The sequence below is a fragment of the Pelmatolapia mariae genome, linkage group LG10_11 (assembly GCF_036321145.2).
Source record: "Pelmatolapia mariae isolate MD_Pm_ZW linkage group LG10_11, Pm_UMD_F_2, whole genome shotgun sequence".
NCBI classification, from domain to species: Eukaryota; Metazoa; Chordata; class Actinopteri; order Cichliformes; family Cichlidae; genus Pelmatolapia; species Pelmatolapia mariae.
The window spans coordinates 44,466,362-44,480,955 of NC_086236.1; the positions used below are offsets into that span (position 1 = coordinate 44,466,362).

General features: G+C 41.0%; 1 protein-coding gene across 2 annotated transcripts in view; it reads left to right on the forward strand.

Annotated features, from left to right (window-relative positions):
* Window positions 1-14,594, forward strand: part of col14a1a (collagen, type XIV, alpha 1a) — a 161,518-nt gene that overhangs the window by 37,644 nt on the left and 109,280 nt on the right. For both annotated transcript variants that reach the window (XR_010095193.2, XM_063488414.2), the window contains exons 6-9: window positions 12,224-12,379; window positions 12,551-12,670; window positions 12,960-13,124; window positions 14,255-14,419. Coding sequence is in view for 1 of the 2 variants with exons in the window: in XM_063488414.2 (XP_063344484.1) it covers window positions 12,224-12,379; window positions 12,551-12,670; window positions 12,960-13,124; window positions 14,255-14,419 (606 nt within the window). In the remaining variant the exon portion in view is untranslated. The remainder of the gene's footprint in view (window positions 1-12,223; window positions 12,380-12,550; window positions 12,671-12,959; window positions 13,125-14,254; window positions 14,420-14,594) is intronic.

The following is a 14,594-nucleotide window of genomic DNA, read 5'->3' on the forward strand; positions in this document are numbered from 1 at the left end:
TCAGCTCTTCTGGGAAGGTTTTCCACAAGGTTTAGGAGTGTTTATGGGATTCTTCTTCTTCCATAAGCGCATTCACTGTAAACCTGGATAAGTTGAATCTACTTTTAAAAAATCAAGGTAACTTGTTGCCTTATATTTTTTAAGTAATGAACCATTAGTTGAACAAATGCACTGGACTACGTTCAATGTACTTGCGCCCCTAAAGGAATGGAAGATTTGAATGTACTGATACAGTAACTGAAGATACTTAGTTACCATGTTTAACTCAGCTTATTAAGTAAGCATTACTCCATTACCAACTGAACTAAATTGTATATTCTCACTGATCAAACTTAACTTTTACAGTTCTTAAAAATCAAAATGTATCTTTCAATCAATAGAGCCAGTAAAAGAAATACATACAACAATTTACTATTGGTGATGTCTTTGTTTCAGCAGCAAAAGTAATAAAAAATGTATTCTTTACAATACTGAACTGTGTCTGTTGAAATATGGTGAATAAACATGAGAAAGTCAGCCCTGCAGGACACTGGTATCTTAACATCTACAAATAACAAATTTGTCTGTGAAACGGCAAAAAATAAAGAATACAGGGAGAGAACTGGAGGGTGAACAAAAAACCAAACAAAATACTACATGGCGAGCCCATACTTCCCCTCCACCTTTCTGCTGATTCTTGAGTGTTTGAAGTTTGAGTTCAGAAGTTCAGAAGTACTTGTTGTAAAAAAAAAAAATCAAAAGTCTTCTTCCTGTACTTTGGGTAGTTGAGATGCAATGCATAGGTAAGTCCGAAGACAATGTACATGGCCTGGGGCAGGTTCTCAACATCCATCACAATCTTGCCCCCTAAGATGATTCCCACTGAGGATGCATTGTGATGAAGGGACTGCATGTGCGGAGAAATGTTTTCTTGTTCATGGAAGAGGATCTGCACTGGCACATCTTTGTACAAATGTTCCTCATCATCAGTGTCGTGAAAAAAGGAACACAGGATCATCACGTCAACATGACAACACAGTGCTATAAATAGGCTCTATATGTACAACGCTGATGTGCCTGCCCTGTCCAGTGTCCACCCACTGCCACAGAAAATCACTAGGGATAGTCAATGACAATAATAACAATAACAAAGTAACTATTAACATATGCAAACCTTTAAATAATATGTATGGTAGAGAGAGAGAGGAGGGGAGGTAGAGAGAGGGGAAGGGAGGTCGAGGGAAAAGTGGAGACGTAGTAAACAGGTGGAACTAGGGAATGGGGGATAAGAGGAAGTAAAGAAAAATCAGTTCCTTACAAGAACTTGAAGAAGGCAGATGGATCATTGCCGAAAATGACAGGAAGCCCCTTGAGGACAAGGCATCTGACCTCCGTCACATCCGAAGTCTGGTGGAATGAAGGAGGAGAGAGGAGATCACACATTTCGAATAGAGTCAATATGTCACCCTGAACAATATGAGCGCAAACATAATAAAAAGCACAACCATTTAAGTACTGGAACCCCTGTTAACTTGTTAACACACCCAGTGTCACAACAACAGTCACCTCAAGGCGCTTTATATTGAAAGTTAGACCCTATAATAATACATACAGAGAAAAACCCAACAATCATATGACCCCCTATGACCAAGTACTTTGGCGACAGTGGGAAGGAAAAACTCCCTTTTAACAGAAAGAAACCTCTGGCAGAACCAGGCTCAGTGAGGGGCCTGGTTCTGCCATCTGCTGCGACCAGTTAGGGTGAGAGAAGGAAGACAGGATAAGACAGGATGTGATCTTTCAAGTTCAATCAAGTAGCCGACTGATTTCTATTACGTAAATATAAATTTGAAAATCAACTAACATTTGTTTGTTGCATCAGGTCAGGTAACACCTGTCTGTGAGACCCCTCTTTGACTTAAAGATCTCCATTAGTCTGGGACTGTGATGGTCAAGGGCCTCGTAGAACTCCTGTCTCAGGCTCTTAACAACCACTGTGCTGAACTCCAGAAACACCTAAAACATGTAAAAACAAAACATGTTCATGTTCAGATGAGTTAACCATAGTGTTATCTTTTTATGCATCAACCCAGACTGCAATATTTCTCTTTAATATAATTTTGATGAGTACAACAGAGCCCCTTTGGTGAAATCAATTTAAAAACAAAAAACTTGTGGCTATAAATTAGCTAGCTAACATTCTCAGTGAATTTATAGCTAACGTTAGCTAAGGAAGTGTTGGGCGATGTTAGCTGGTTAACTACCTTATAACTTATCGATAAAATACACTAACTTATCAGTAATTAGGTTTGTTACTTCACCTATCAGTGGAGAAGCAACCAGTGTAGTTTTTTTGTTTGTTTTTGTTTTGTGACTAAACTCTGGTCATTTACCGAAGGCTTCAAACGTGGGCTGGACAACTTGCTCGCTTCAGTGCAGCTAATTGTTCATGTGTGTTCGGTTCCATGTCTGCTCTGTTTCACAAGGATCAGAGCTCCTCAAAGCCACTCTGTCAAAACTGGTATGAACTAGATTTTTGATTATATTAAGTTGTTTGAGCTCAAACACATTATTGCAATAAAATAGGCTAATAAAAAGTAGAACTTACTTAGAATTTATAATTAATGTAAAGAAATTACAGATGTTTAAGTAATATGCACTTGTTTCAGTAGAAGCTATTGATTGGACTTAAAAACACAATTACAATAAAAAAGGACATGAAAATGCTCAGTTTAATCAAAAGTAACAAGTAACGTTCACAAATTAGACACAATATGAACTCATTATTTTTAAGTTGAATCAAAATCTGGGTTTACAGTGTTTGTGAGGTCAGACACTGATGTTGGATGAGCCTAGCTCACAGTCTCTGCTCTAATTCATCTCAAAGCTGTTCTGTCAGGTTGAGGTCAGGACTCTGTGCAGGCCAGTCTAGTTCTCCCACACCAGACTTGCTCATCCTTACCTTTATGGACCTTGCTTTGTGCACTGGGGCACAGTCATGTTGGAACAGGAAGGGGCCATCCCGAAATTGTTCCCACAAAGGTAGGAGCTGAAATGCTCTAAAATGTCTTGGTATGTTGAAACTAGTGCTGTCAGCGTTAATCTCGTTAAAATGACGTTAACGCCATTTTAATCTCGTTAAAATGACGTTAACGCCATAACCGCATTAACGCAGCAAATCTCCGTTAGCAAGTTAATGCGGATCGCCCCGTGCGTGGGGCTACACGGCGCTAACGTGTTAACGAGCTAACCGTGCTAACACGTTGACGCTGTGCAGCCCCCCCACGTTAACTCCCGAACTGAGATTTGCCACGTTAATTCGGTTTATCATTTTAACGTCACTTTAACGAGATTAACGCTGACAGCACTAGTTGAAACATTAAGAGTTGCTTAACTAAGGGGCCGATTTTCCAAATCCTGAAAAACAACGCCACACCACAATTCCCCTTCCACCAAACTTTACGCTTGGCACAGCGCAGTCAGACAAATACTGTTCTCCTGGTAGCCGGATTTCCAGACACAGAAGCATGATTCATCACTCCAGAGAGCACGTCTCCAGAGCAGTGGTGGCGAACTTTACACCATTGCATCTGACGCTTTGCATTGCACTTCGTGAGGTGAGTTTTGGATCCAGCTGCTCGGCCATGGAAACCCATGCTATGAAGCTCTCTCCTGGACTTGGGGCCACATGATGTTTGGAGGTGTATAGTGACTGACTCTAGAGAAAATTGGCGACCTCTGTGCACTATGCGCCTCAGTATCTGCTGACCTCTGTGATTTTGCGTGGCCTACCACTTTGTGGCTGTGTTGCTCTCATTCCCAATCACTTCCCATTTGTTATAATACCACTAACAGCTGACTGTGGAAATATTTAGTAGTGAGGAAATTTCACAATTGGACATGTTGCATCTGAACAGGTGGCATCCTATCATGGCCCCACGCTGGTTTTAACTGAGCTCCTGAGGGTGACCCATTTTTTTCATAAATATTTGTAGTAGTCTTCATGCCTAGGTACTTTATTTTACACACCTATGATAATGATTGGAACTCCTGAATCCAAAGATTTGAAAGGGTGTTGAATACTTTCGGCATTGTAATGTATCTTGGAATTTGCCTGTTACTGTTCTTACTGTAATTTAATAGAAAAACAACACCACAAAGTCACGTAACAATGGCTAGTTGGACACTTCCTGTAAATTTAGCCAATTATTATTTTCTAGAAAGTAAGCATTCAGTAACTTTAATAAATTTGTCTATGTCTCTTTGTAGCACATATGCTAAAGAGGTCTGTGCCAAATTATGATATATAAAACTGGCTAGCAAGGCCAGTTCACCTAACTGGTGCTTCACTGTGGTTGTCTCTTTAAATGCGATCCACACTTTCTCTCCCGTTTGGTAGAGCACTCAACAAACACACCTACACATGATCAGAGGGGGCGGGAAGGACCAGACGATGTTGAGATTAAGTGGCCTTTTATGCTACAACTTAGAGGAAATTGCCTATATGAAACATTTTGGTTCTATATGGTAAACTGCGGGGTGGAGAAATTGATCTTATTACTATTCATCCTGAAACTATATATTGAGAAAACACCTTACATAAAATATGTAATTCACCCCACGGATAACATTGTTTCAGTGAAGCTAATACTTTGAGTATTATAGCAAAATAAATTAAAAATCAACTTGAGTTAAGCTGTTTGGGAGTAAGCGTCAAATTATTTGTGCAGTGAATTAGCCTCATCTTAGAGGTGAAGTGCACTTGTAAGAGTCTGTTCACTAAGGAATCAGTCTAGGAGAATAAAGGAAGGGTTCTCACTGATGTGGGGACTCTCTCTGCTGCTACTCTCCATCCATCTGCATGCCTGTCACTGTCCTCAATGTTAATTCCAGACACTGAAACACAATCACAGTGACGGGGGAAATAAAACTTAACTAGAGAGAGATTGAAATGACAGCACACTCTGTCTGATCCCTGGCTAAATAGAGGTCAGCAATAAATCAAGGCCGGCTGGGAAGAATGACTGTTAATGAGAACAGAGACAGACAAAGAGAACAGAGACGACGAGGGTGGAAAAGTTTTCTAAACTACATGTGTGTGTGTTTAGATGTGTTGATAGGAGTCTCTCAATTTATCTGTTACTCTGCTGCACATTTATTACTCTCTGTATGCATACGTTTGAGTGTAAGCTAAAGCTGCTTTGCTTTAGTTTATCTCTCTTTGAAGAAAGTATGTATCCAACAGTGACTGTGTTTTTAAACCTCCATGAGCATTTTTGAGTGGCTATGTAGTGTAACAAGTGCTCCCACAAACTGCTTGTCTCACAACCCTCAGTCCTGTTTAGTCTCTGATGCTGCTCCCTGACTTTATAGCCAACAGTGGCTTCCATTGTTACAGTGCACATTTCTAATACCCATTACTCTACTCCCACACAAGTTAATCCAATTGTCTGGGAGCCACATACTTTTCCCCACAGCTCTGCAGACTCCACTGTGGGCTTTGAATTGTAAAACGTGGTCAGTCTCGGTCTTTCCCATAGACACAGGTGGGCAGTCTAATCACGCGCATGCATGCCAGTTATGCTTGGGATTAGGTCCACGTGTGTGTCTGTATGTAAACAGTTTCATTCAGCACCTTTCCTGACCATGCGCTTCCAAGCAAACAAGGTTTAGACTGTAAATTTGGCTTGAGCAGTACTTTTGTGTTATGGTAGTGATGTGACACAGGGAAAAATGGTCTTTTGTTGGGGGTTTTTTTCAGTCTAACCTATAAAAATTTAAAAACATCACCACCAAGTACAGAATATATGGAGAAAAACTGGCCACAGCACAGAAGAATTAAAATCAGCAGTAAGCGTCTAATAAAACATGATGACTGAACATAACAGCTGCTTTAGTTTCAGGATTCCAGTTATATGTATGTTGGTTCACCATCACACTATTCTTTTTTTTTTGTCTGTAATAGAGCCGTTACTGATGTTGAAATTGTACTTGTGTGTTTCTTGGTATGACTTTTTCTGAGCTCTATTGTACCACCACTAAAAGGTAAGCCTTTTAACAGTAAAATGTTAAAATGTAAATTTGAACCTTGAACATCGGGTGGCTTGTTCCCATGATAGAATTGCATTATTTTTAGCCTATGAGAAAATTATTTTTACTTTACAGTGCTGTGTAAAAGTCTCGATCCAACACTAATTTCTTGTTGAGAAAATGGGAAATAGGCGGAGTGAATTACAGAAAAATGACCAAACACATATGGAAATACAATAGGTAAGGTGTCTGTGAAGGTTCTCAGTCATCCAGGTCATCGTAGTCAAAGGAGTTTGCAAAGAAAAGCGTCTGGACTTCTTAAAGTTGCTTGAAGACGTTTCACCTCTCATCCGAGAAGCTTCTTCAGTTCTAAGGTCAAATGGCAGAGAGTCCCAGATTTAAACCCAGTGGGAGTATCCCCCCAAAGAGGGACAAAGGACCCCCTGGTGATCCTCTAATCACATGAGCCAAGGTGTGAAAGCGGGTGTGGGACCTAATCAGCCAGGGTTTCGGGTGAGCTCATTGTGAAACCTGGCCCCACCTTGTCATGTGAATTCCTGAGGTCAGATGGCCCAGGATGTGAGTGGGCATTAAGGCGTCTGGGGAGGGAACTCAAAACTGGATTATAGATGGCAGACAGTTGGTGTCGTAAGCCACCGCCTCTGTTCAAAGATGGTCGCTCACAGTGGACATAGATGGCCTCTTTCACTCCTCTTTCAAACCATCTGTCCTCTCTGTCCAAAATGTGAACATTGGCATCCTCGAAAGAGTGACCTTTGTCCTTAAGATGCAGATGGACTGCTGAGTCTTGTCCTGTGGAGGTGGCTCTTCTATGTTGTGCCATGCGCTTGTGAAGTAGCTGTTTGGTCTCTCCAATGTAGAGGTCTGGGCATTCCTCGCTGCACTGTACAGCATACACCACGTTGTTAAGTCTGTGTTTTGGAGTTTTGTCTTTCGGGTGAACCAGAACTCCACCGACTTCACCGACAAGGTCCAGAAACTTACCCTGGGTCCAGATGAAACCATGGTGTCCTTTGATGTAGTCTCTCTCTTCACTTGCATACCCACCACAGAGGCAGTGGAGACTGTCAGAAAACGACTACAAGAAGACAGCTCCTTGGAAGACAGGACCAGCTTCACACCCGATCAGATCTGCACACTGTTAGACCTCTGCCTTACCACAACATACTTCAAATACAACGAAGGCTTCTACAGACAAAAACATGGCTGTGCCATGGGCTCCCCCGTGTCACCTATTGTAGCCAACCTTTACATGGAGGAAGTGGAAAGGAAGGCTCTTGGCTCTTTCAAAGGAAGAGTACCCAGCCACTGGTACAGATATGTAGATGACACCTGGGTCAAAATCAAGACACGAGAAGTGGAATCCTTCACTGCGCACATTAACGCTGTGGATAAAAACATCAAGTTCACCAGGGAAGACACAAAGGATAACTGTTTGCCTTTCCTGGACTGCGCCGTGCACATTGAAGAGAATGGCAACCTCAACATCGAAGTTTACCGGAAGCCCACACACACGGACCAGTACCTCCTCTTTGACTCCCATCACCCTCTGGAACACAAACTTGGAGTAATCAGGACCCTACACCACCGGGCAGAACATGTTCCCTCTAAGCCTGAGGGAAAAAAGAAGGAACACACACACGTAAAGGAAGCACTCAAAACATGTGGTTATCCTAACTGGGCGTTCATAAAGTCAGCAAAGAGGCACAGAAAAGAAGATCAGACACCAGCGAGGGAGGATAAGAAAGACAGACGCAACAACGTTGTCATCCCCTATGTAGCCGGTGTATCAGAGAAACTCAGGAGAGTTTTCTCCAAGCATGACATCCCAGTGTACTTCAGACCCAGCAACACACTCAGACAGAAACTGGTTCACCCGAAAGACAAAACTCCAAAACACAGACTTAACAACGTGGTGTATGCTGTACAGTGCAGCGAGGAATGCCCAGACCTCTACATTGGAGAGACCAAACAGCCACTTCACAAGCGCATGGCACAACATAGAAGAGCCACCTCCACAGGACAAGACTCAGCAGTCCATCTGCATCTAAAGGATAAAGGTCACTCTTTCGAGGATGCCAATGTTCACATTTTGGACAGAGAGGACAGATGGTTTGAAAGAGGAGTGAAAGAGGCCATCTATGTCCACTGTGAGCGACCATCTTTGAACAGAGGCGGTGGTTTACGACACCAACTGTCTGCCATCTATAATCCAGTTTTGAGTTCCCTCCCCAGACGCCTTAACGCCCACTCACATCCTGGGCCATCTGACCTCAGGAATTCACATGACAAGGTGGGGCCAGGTTTCACAATGAGCTCACCCGAAACCCTGGCTGATTAGGTCCCACACCCGCTTTCACACCTTGGCTCATGTGATTAGAGGATCACCAGGGGGTCCTTTGTCCCTCTTTGGGGGGAAACTCCCACTGGGTTTAAATCTGGGACTCTCGACCATTTGACCTTAGAACTGAAGAAGCTTCTCGGATGAGAGGTGAAACGTCTTCAAGCAACTTAAAGAAGTCCAGACGCTTTTCTTTGCAAACTCCTTTGACCACAATAGGTAAGGCAAAAGCAGAGGTTGTATAGTTCTTACACAGTACTGTACACATGAAATATAAAAATCTAAAATCGATTGTCTTTTATAAAACACAGTAACAATGCAGTACTTATGTAGACAGAAATGCTTATGTATATGAAAATTATACTCTGTCATAACACTTTGTATTTCATGGCAGGAGTGTCGCCCATTAGTCAGGCAGGTGGAATGAGCTTAGCAGTGAAGTGGAGAGAGGCAGTGAAGTGAGTAAACATAAACTTGGACAAAAGAAAGACTTGGCACCACAGAAAGTGTCAATACATCTGTGACCTTTCGCTGCCCTCAAATACAGCACTTTGGCTTTTTACCTTCATTCCAACTTTGGTTCTCTTCTTTGCTTTCACTCTGTTCCCCCCGTATACACTTTGACCCACAGCAGAGGCGTTAGATGAGAAGAAAAAAGGGAAGAAAGAGGTAGGGCAAAAGAGGAGAAAAAAGACAGATGGGGCTTATAATGAGGAGAACCTCTGACTAGCCTACTGGTGACTATAAGAGAGCAGAGTGGGATTATAATACAGCTACAGCAGAAACATACTAGGAGTGCTTCTTTTGACTTCTTTTGCTAGGAGAACTACGTTATCATGTCCATGAGCCTCAATCTGATAATGCTATGTTGGTGATATTCCTCCAACATCGTAATCAATGTTGCCTCAGAGACTATCACATTTTTGTGATGTCACAGTTTTGCAGCTTGTGGGGAAAGACTACACATGGGATCAAATTTATCTACAGGGCTATTTCTGCCAAAAAAACAATTAAAAGCCATTTGAGCACCTATGCGCAATTTAGAGTCACCAGTTACCTAACCCTAACTGCATGTCTTTGAAATGTGGGGGAAGCCAGAGTACCTGGAGAGAACCCACACGAACACGGTGAGAGCCTGGGCCTGATGGTGGAACTGAACTCAGGACCTTCTTGCTGTGAGTGCTAACACCACCGTGCCGCCCTACATGGTTAATGTGAAATCAGTAGCAGTCCTAACCAGTGAATAAGTGAGATGCATAATTTCCCTTAGTGTCTGTCAATATTTGATTACTGTTGCTTGCGCTAGGAAGTGAAAGGCAGCTTTGGCATCTAGCTCATAGTTCAGTGTAGGCCGACTGGGGTTCAAATAAAATCTAAATAAAAAATTGGTTATGTGAAAATTTAAATAAATGTATGATATTAAGTAACCTAAATGGTGACAAAATAACCTGCCCTAACAATTAAATAAACATGGTCAACTCAACAGACTGCTGACAGATGTCAGCAGGAGTAATGTGAAGGACAGCAGCACCCTTGATTGCTGGTTCCGATGTAAAACACCAGTATTATGCCTAATTAACGTTCTCACCACCCTGACAATAGACTCAGGAATGACCAGCGAGCTGTACTTAGCTGTAATTACTGACCCTCTAATCCTCTGTTTACCACCTCCTGCTGGCTTTTCACATTTAACAACCCCCCCCCCCCACCCTTGGTTTCTTTCTTTCTTCCTTAACCATTAACCTTTTCCTTGCCATTCTATTTAGTTACTATAGATAATAAAAAATGAATATCTATAATTTTATGTCAAGGAGTAGCTGCTCGATTGATTTGATCTATATGTCCTGTTTTGGTGCTTATTTATGGTTGTTCCTATAAAATCTTTAACGCTAGAGTCTCTTTAAAGGCCACGTTTGTTTGTTTTGTAATAGAGTAACCTCCACAAAGAATTATCGATATGATCTTTGGCCTTACAACCTTTTGCCATTTTGCCAAAAGTCCCAAACAAAGCCTTCTTCTTTTCCTCTCCTTAAAACAAGGGGTATTATTCAACTCTGATATAAAATCACACTCTTTTTCCCTTGTCAAAACAATAACCTTTGAGCATTTCACGGGCACCTTTTTTTATGTTATGCATTTGCAAGCCAAAGATTGTCATCAGCTATCTCCCGACCTTGTTGTTTTCCCTTCTCTCGTTTGTCGGCCGCCTGTAGCAGATGGATGGTTCAAACAGTCAGACGCACACAGACAGCAGACAGAAGGCTCCGTCTGGAAAATTGCTTCTTGAAATAAATACCTGTGTGGTTTATCGTTAGACGATGTAGCTTATTTATTAATTTTTATCTTGAGAAAGTGTTGACTTGAATCGATAACACGGAAAGCACAGATGGTGAGGTAAACGCGACATATTTTAGTTTGAAAAGTGTAAATGTTACAAAGCATATTTTGCTGTGTTTATAGCATTTATGCATCACTGCCACTGTTTGAATAAATACGTCCCAGCATTTTTTATATTTGTTCTTTATTTTCAAGCAATTTAGCACACGCCTGTGCTAATTAACATGTTAAACCAAAGACACAATCCCTGTTGTGCTTAGTTCCAAATGGCTTTGTTAAAGTTGGCAGGAGCTGAATTTTTAGTCAAAACACAAATAAATCCACATTTCCTACTGTCAGCTCTTTGCTTTATGGCATTATGAGCATGTCATAGATTAACAGCGATTACTTTCCTGTAGACAGGAAAGTGGTTTATGTTACAAATTTAAGTAGATATATTTCTTTTCAGGATACCAAAGAAAGGTGGATGAGCAGTTATAAATTACAATGAATGAACTGATTTATGTGCTGTGCTTATATTGCAGTCATACTGTAAAAAAAACTGCTACTCTTATGAAGTCCCTGTATTGTAAGGATTTGTTTGGAAAGAAACACTTGTGGTAGGTCTCCAGTAAGTTTGTGTAAGTCTGAAGTGATGGAAATGGGCTGCTAGTTTTATAATGCTGCTTTTTCAGTCTTTTAAACCACTGGAAGCGCTTTTACTCTGCAAGCCCCAGTCTTCATTTGCACTTAAGTGCTTTTCCTACCACACTGATGGATGTGCGAGGGAGCAATTTACATTCATTTGCTACTTTGTTAGATACACCTGTTTAACTGTATGTTTGAGATGGTATAGATGATCATCTGAAGTTCAAATTGAGCATCAGAATGGAGATGAAGGTGATATAAATTACTTTTGAACATTGCGTGGTTGTTGGTGCCAGACATGTTGGTCTGAGTATTTCAGAAACTGCTGATCTGATGGGATTTTCCCACAAAACCCCCTCTAGGGTTTACAGAGAATGGTCTGAATAAGAGAAAATATCCACTGAGTGGGAGTTCTCTCAACAAAAATGCCTTGCTGATGTCAGAGGTCAGATGAGGATGGCCAGACTCCTTTGAGCTGATAGGAGGCCAACAGCAAATAACCCCTCATTACAACAAACTTGATTTTCATTTAGAGATGCAGAAGAGCATCTCTAAATGCACAACATGTTGAACCTTGAAGAAAATGGGCTGGTACGCAGAGTCCGAATGCCACTCTGCGTACCAGTTCTGTCAGCTAAGAACAAGAAACTGAGGCCAAGATTAACACAAGTTAACCAAATCTGGACAATAGAAGACTGAAAAATGTTCCCTGGTCTGATGAGCCTCAAGTTTTGCTGTGACATGCAGATGGTAGGGTCAGAATGCAACATAAAAAACATAAAAAACAATGGACACACATTGCACATTGAAAATAAAAATAATGTGGATTTAATGGTATTATCGTTTTCTTTAATTACTAGTCTTTCTCCCTTCCTCCTTTTTTTTCAGTTGACCAGTTTGTGTGTCACACTGAGGCTATTGCGGATATTGTGATCCTGGTGGACGGCTCCTGGAGTATTGGCCGACTAAACTTCAGGCTGGTCCGTATGTTCTTGGAAAACCTGGTCAATGCCTTTGATGTTGGCATTGATAAAACAAGGATAGGTGGGTCCTGGCTTCTTTCCTTCTTGAACAGATGGGTTCACCATGGGACCAATATGGCTGTTTTAGCCATGAATTAAGTTGTTTTCGTCTATCGAATTAGTTCAAGTTTGAGTGAATATTACTAGGAAATGACAAGCTGTGTGTAATTGTGTCATGTTGTTCATTTATCAGGTCTCGCACAGTACAGTGGTGATCCCAGGATTGAGTGGCATTTAAATGCTTTCTCAACTAAAGATGCAGTCGTTGATGCTGTCAGGAACCTGCCATACAAAGGAGGAAACACCCTCACAGGTACTGACCCTCTGTGATTTTGCCTTTTGTTTTACAATAGTAGATTAAAAAGTTCTCCCTTGCCATTCTCTTCCCACTGTCTTTTTAAAAGTCCTGTTATGATCGCTACCTTCACACACTACTATTATTCTATTGTTATTTTTACTTATCTTTACTGAATATTTTTGAACATATATATATATATATATATTATTGATATTACTGTGTCATCAAGTATGCCACCTTACAGCTAACTGATTCATCTTTCTTCACTTACTACCCTTTTTACTCTCTACTCTTTTTTTCACAGGTCTTGCATTGACTTTTATCTTGGAGAACTGTTTCAAGCCTGAATCTGGTGCAAGGCCTGGAATACCCAAGATTGGGATCCTGATCACCGATGGAAAGTCCCAAGATGATGTTATACCACCAGCAGAGGAACTGAGAAATGCTGGTGTTGAACTGTTTGCTATTGGTGAGTTAAACTACAGATCATATTTTTAACTTAATCACCACAGTGGCAGACCTTAGTTTTTGGACTACTGTTTTTAAGGCTGGAGCTTAGCATTCTAGCTAGTGTCATCTCTTTTTGTTTTTATTTTCATTTTTCATTCTGGACATGATTTACATGAAAATATGTGGCATAAAGGTGTTGTTAGCTAAGGCTAGTTAGCTAGCTAGCTAGCTTGGTTACTAAGGTGCATTTGTTATATTAAAACGTAATATTAAAATGCATGCTGCGGCTACTCCAAAACGCAACAAAATAATTGGTACTTACAGCAGTAAAAGTATTGATTCACCCCATATATCGCTATATTTTGATTCCAAGTAGACAGGTTTGCTTTTTTTTAGTGTTAATGAGCAGTAGGTCTCCAGGCTTTCTGGTCCATTAAAGTTTTTTTCTTTGGACATTGGGCGCTTTTTCATTCATTTGCAATCCTGTTCTTGTACCTGAGCATTTTAAAAAGAAGTGGCAGGGCTAAAAAAATAAATAAATAAAAGACAGCCCTTCAACAGATCCATCTACTGTTCACTGAAACCTCATCAGTAATGGTCACTTTGGAAGGGTGGCTGTCAAGAAGTCATTACTAAGGAAGGGAAATAGGGAGAAAAGGCACAGTTATGACAAATTACTCAAGATTTGAACTAAAAGTTGCTGAATCTGAAATTTTTGGTTCATTTCATCATCAATATAGAGAAAGGACAAGAGAGACTCGAGCGTTTCCCCTGACAAATCTCCCAGTTAAATTTTTCCTTGTTTTTTTTTGTAATTTTATAATCCAATGCAACATTGGATTATAAAGCCTCATTATCTCTCCGAATGCAAGACTCACTTTTTCATATTTTTGCACATTTTCCATCAAGGCTTCTAATTATTGGGCAACCTTTTTATAGATTTAGCGTTGAGTTGGCATCAGTTGGTTTTGCTTTTGACAGGACTTGCCATTCTTTTTTGTGTATTCATGTGGATACAGTGCTCATGTGAGTGTTTTGGGGAGGGGTTTGCTTTTGCTTTTTTTGACAACAACTGAAAAAGATATATCACGTTGTGTCCTAGATGTTAACATTCATGTATGTGCCAGTCATTCCTATGTATTTTTCCAGGTGTAAAGAATGCCGACGAGAATGAGCTGCGCTCCATCGCATCACAACCGGAGAGCAATCATGTCTACAATGTGGCTGACTTTAACGTCATGAGCTCTATTGTAGGGGGGCTAACAAAAACAGTGTGCAAACAGGTGGAGCAGCAGGACAAAGACATCAAGCAGAGTAAGAGCAAATTGGAAAACTGAAGAAACCTACTAGTAGGAACTCCAGGGCTCGCAAAATCGCTAGCCCGACGTCCCGGGGCTAGCGATTTTTCCAGTCGGGCTACCAGAATCTATCCCTGCCCTGCCCGTCGGGCTATCATAGGAAGGAAAAATATATGTCAATGGTTTTGCAT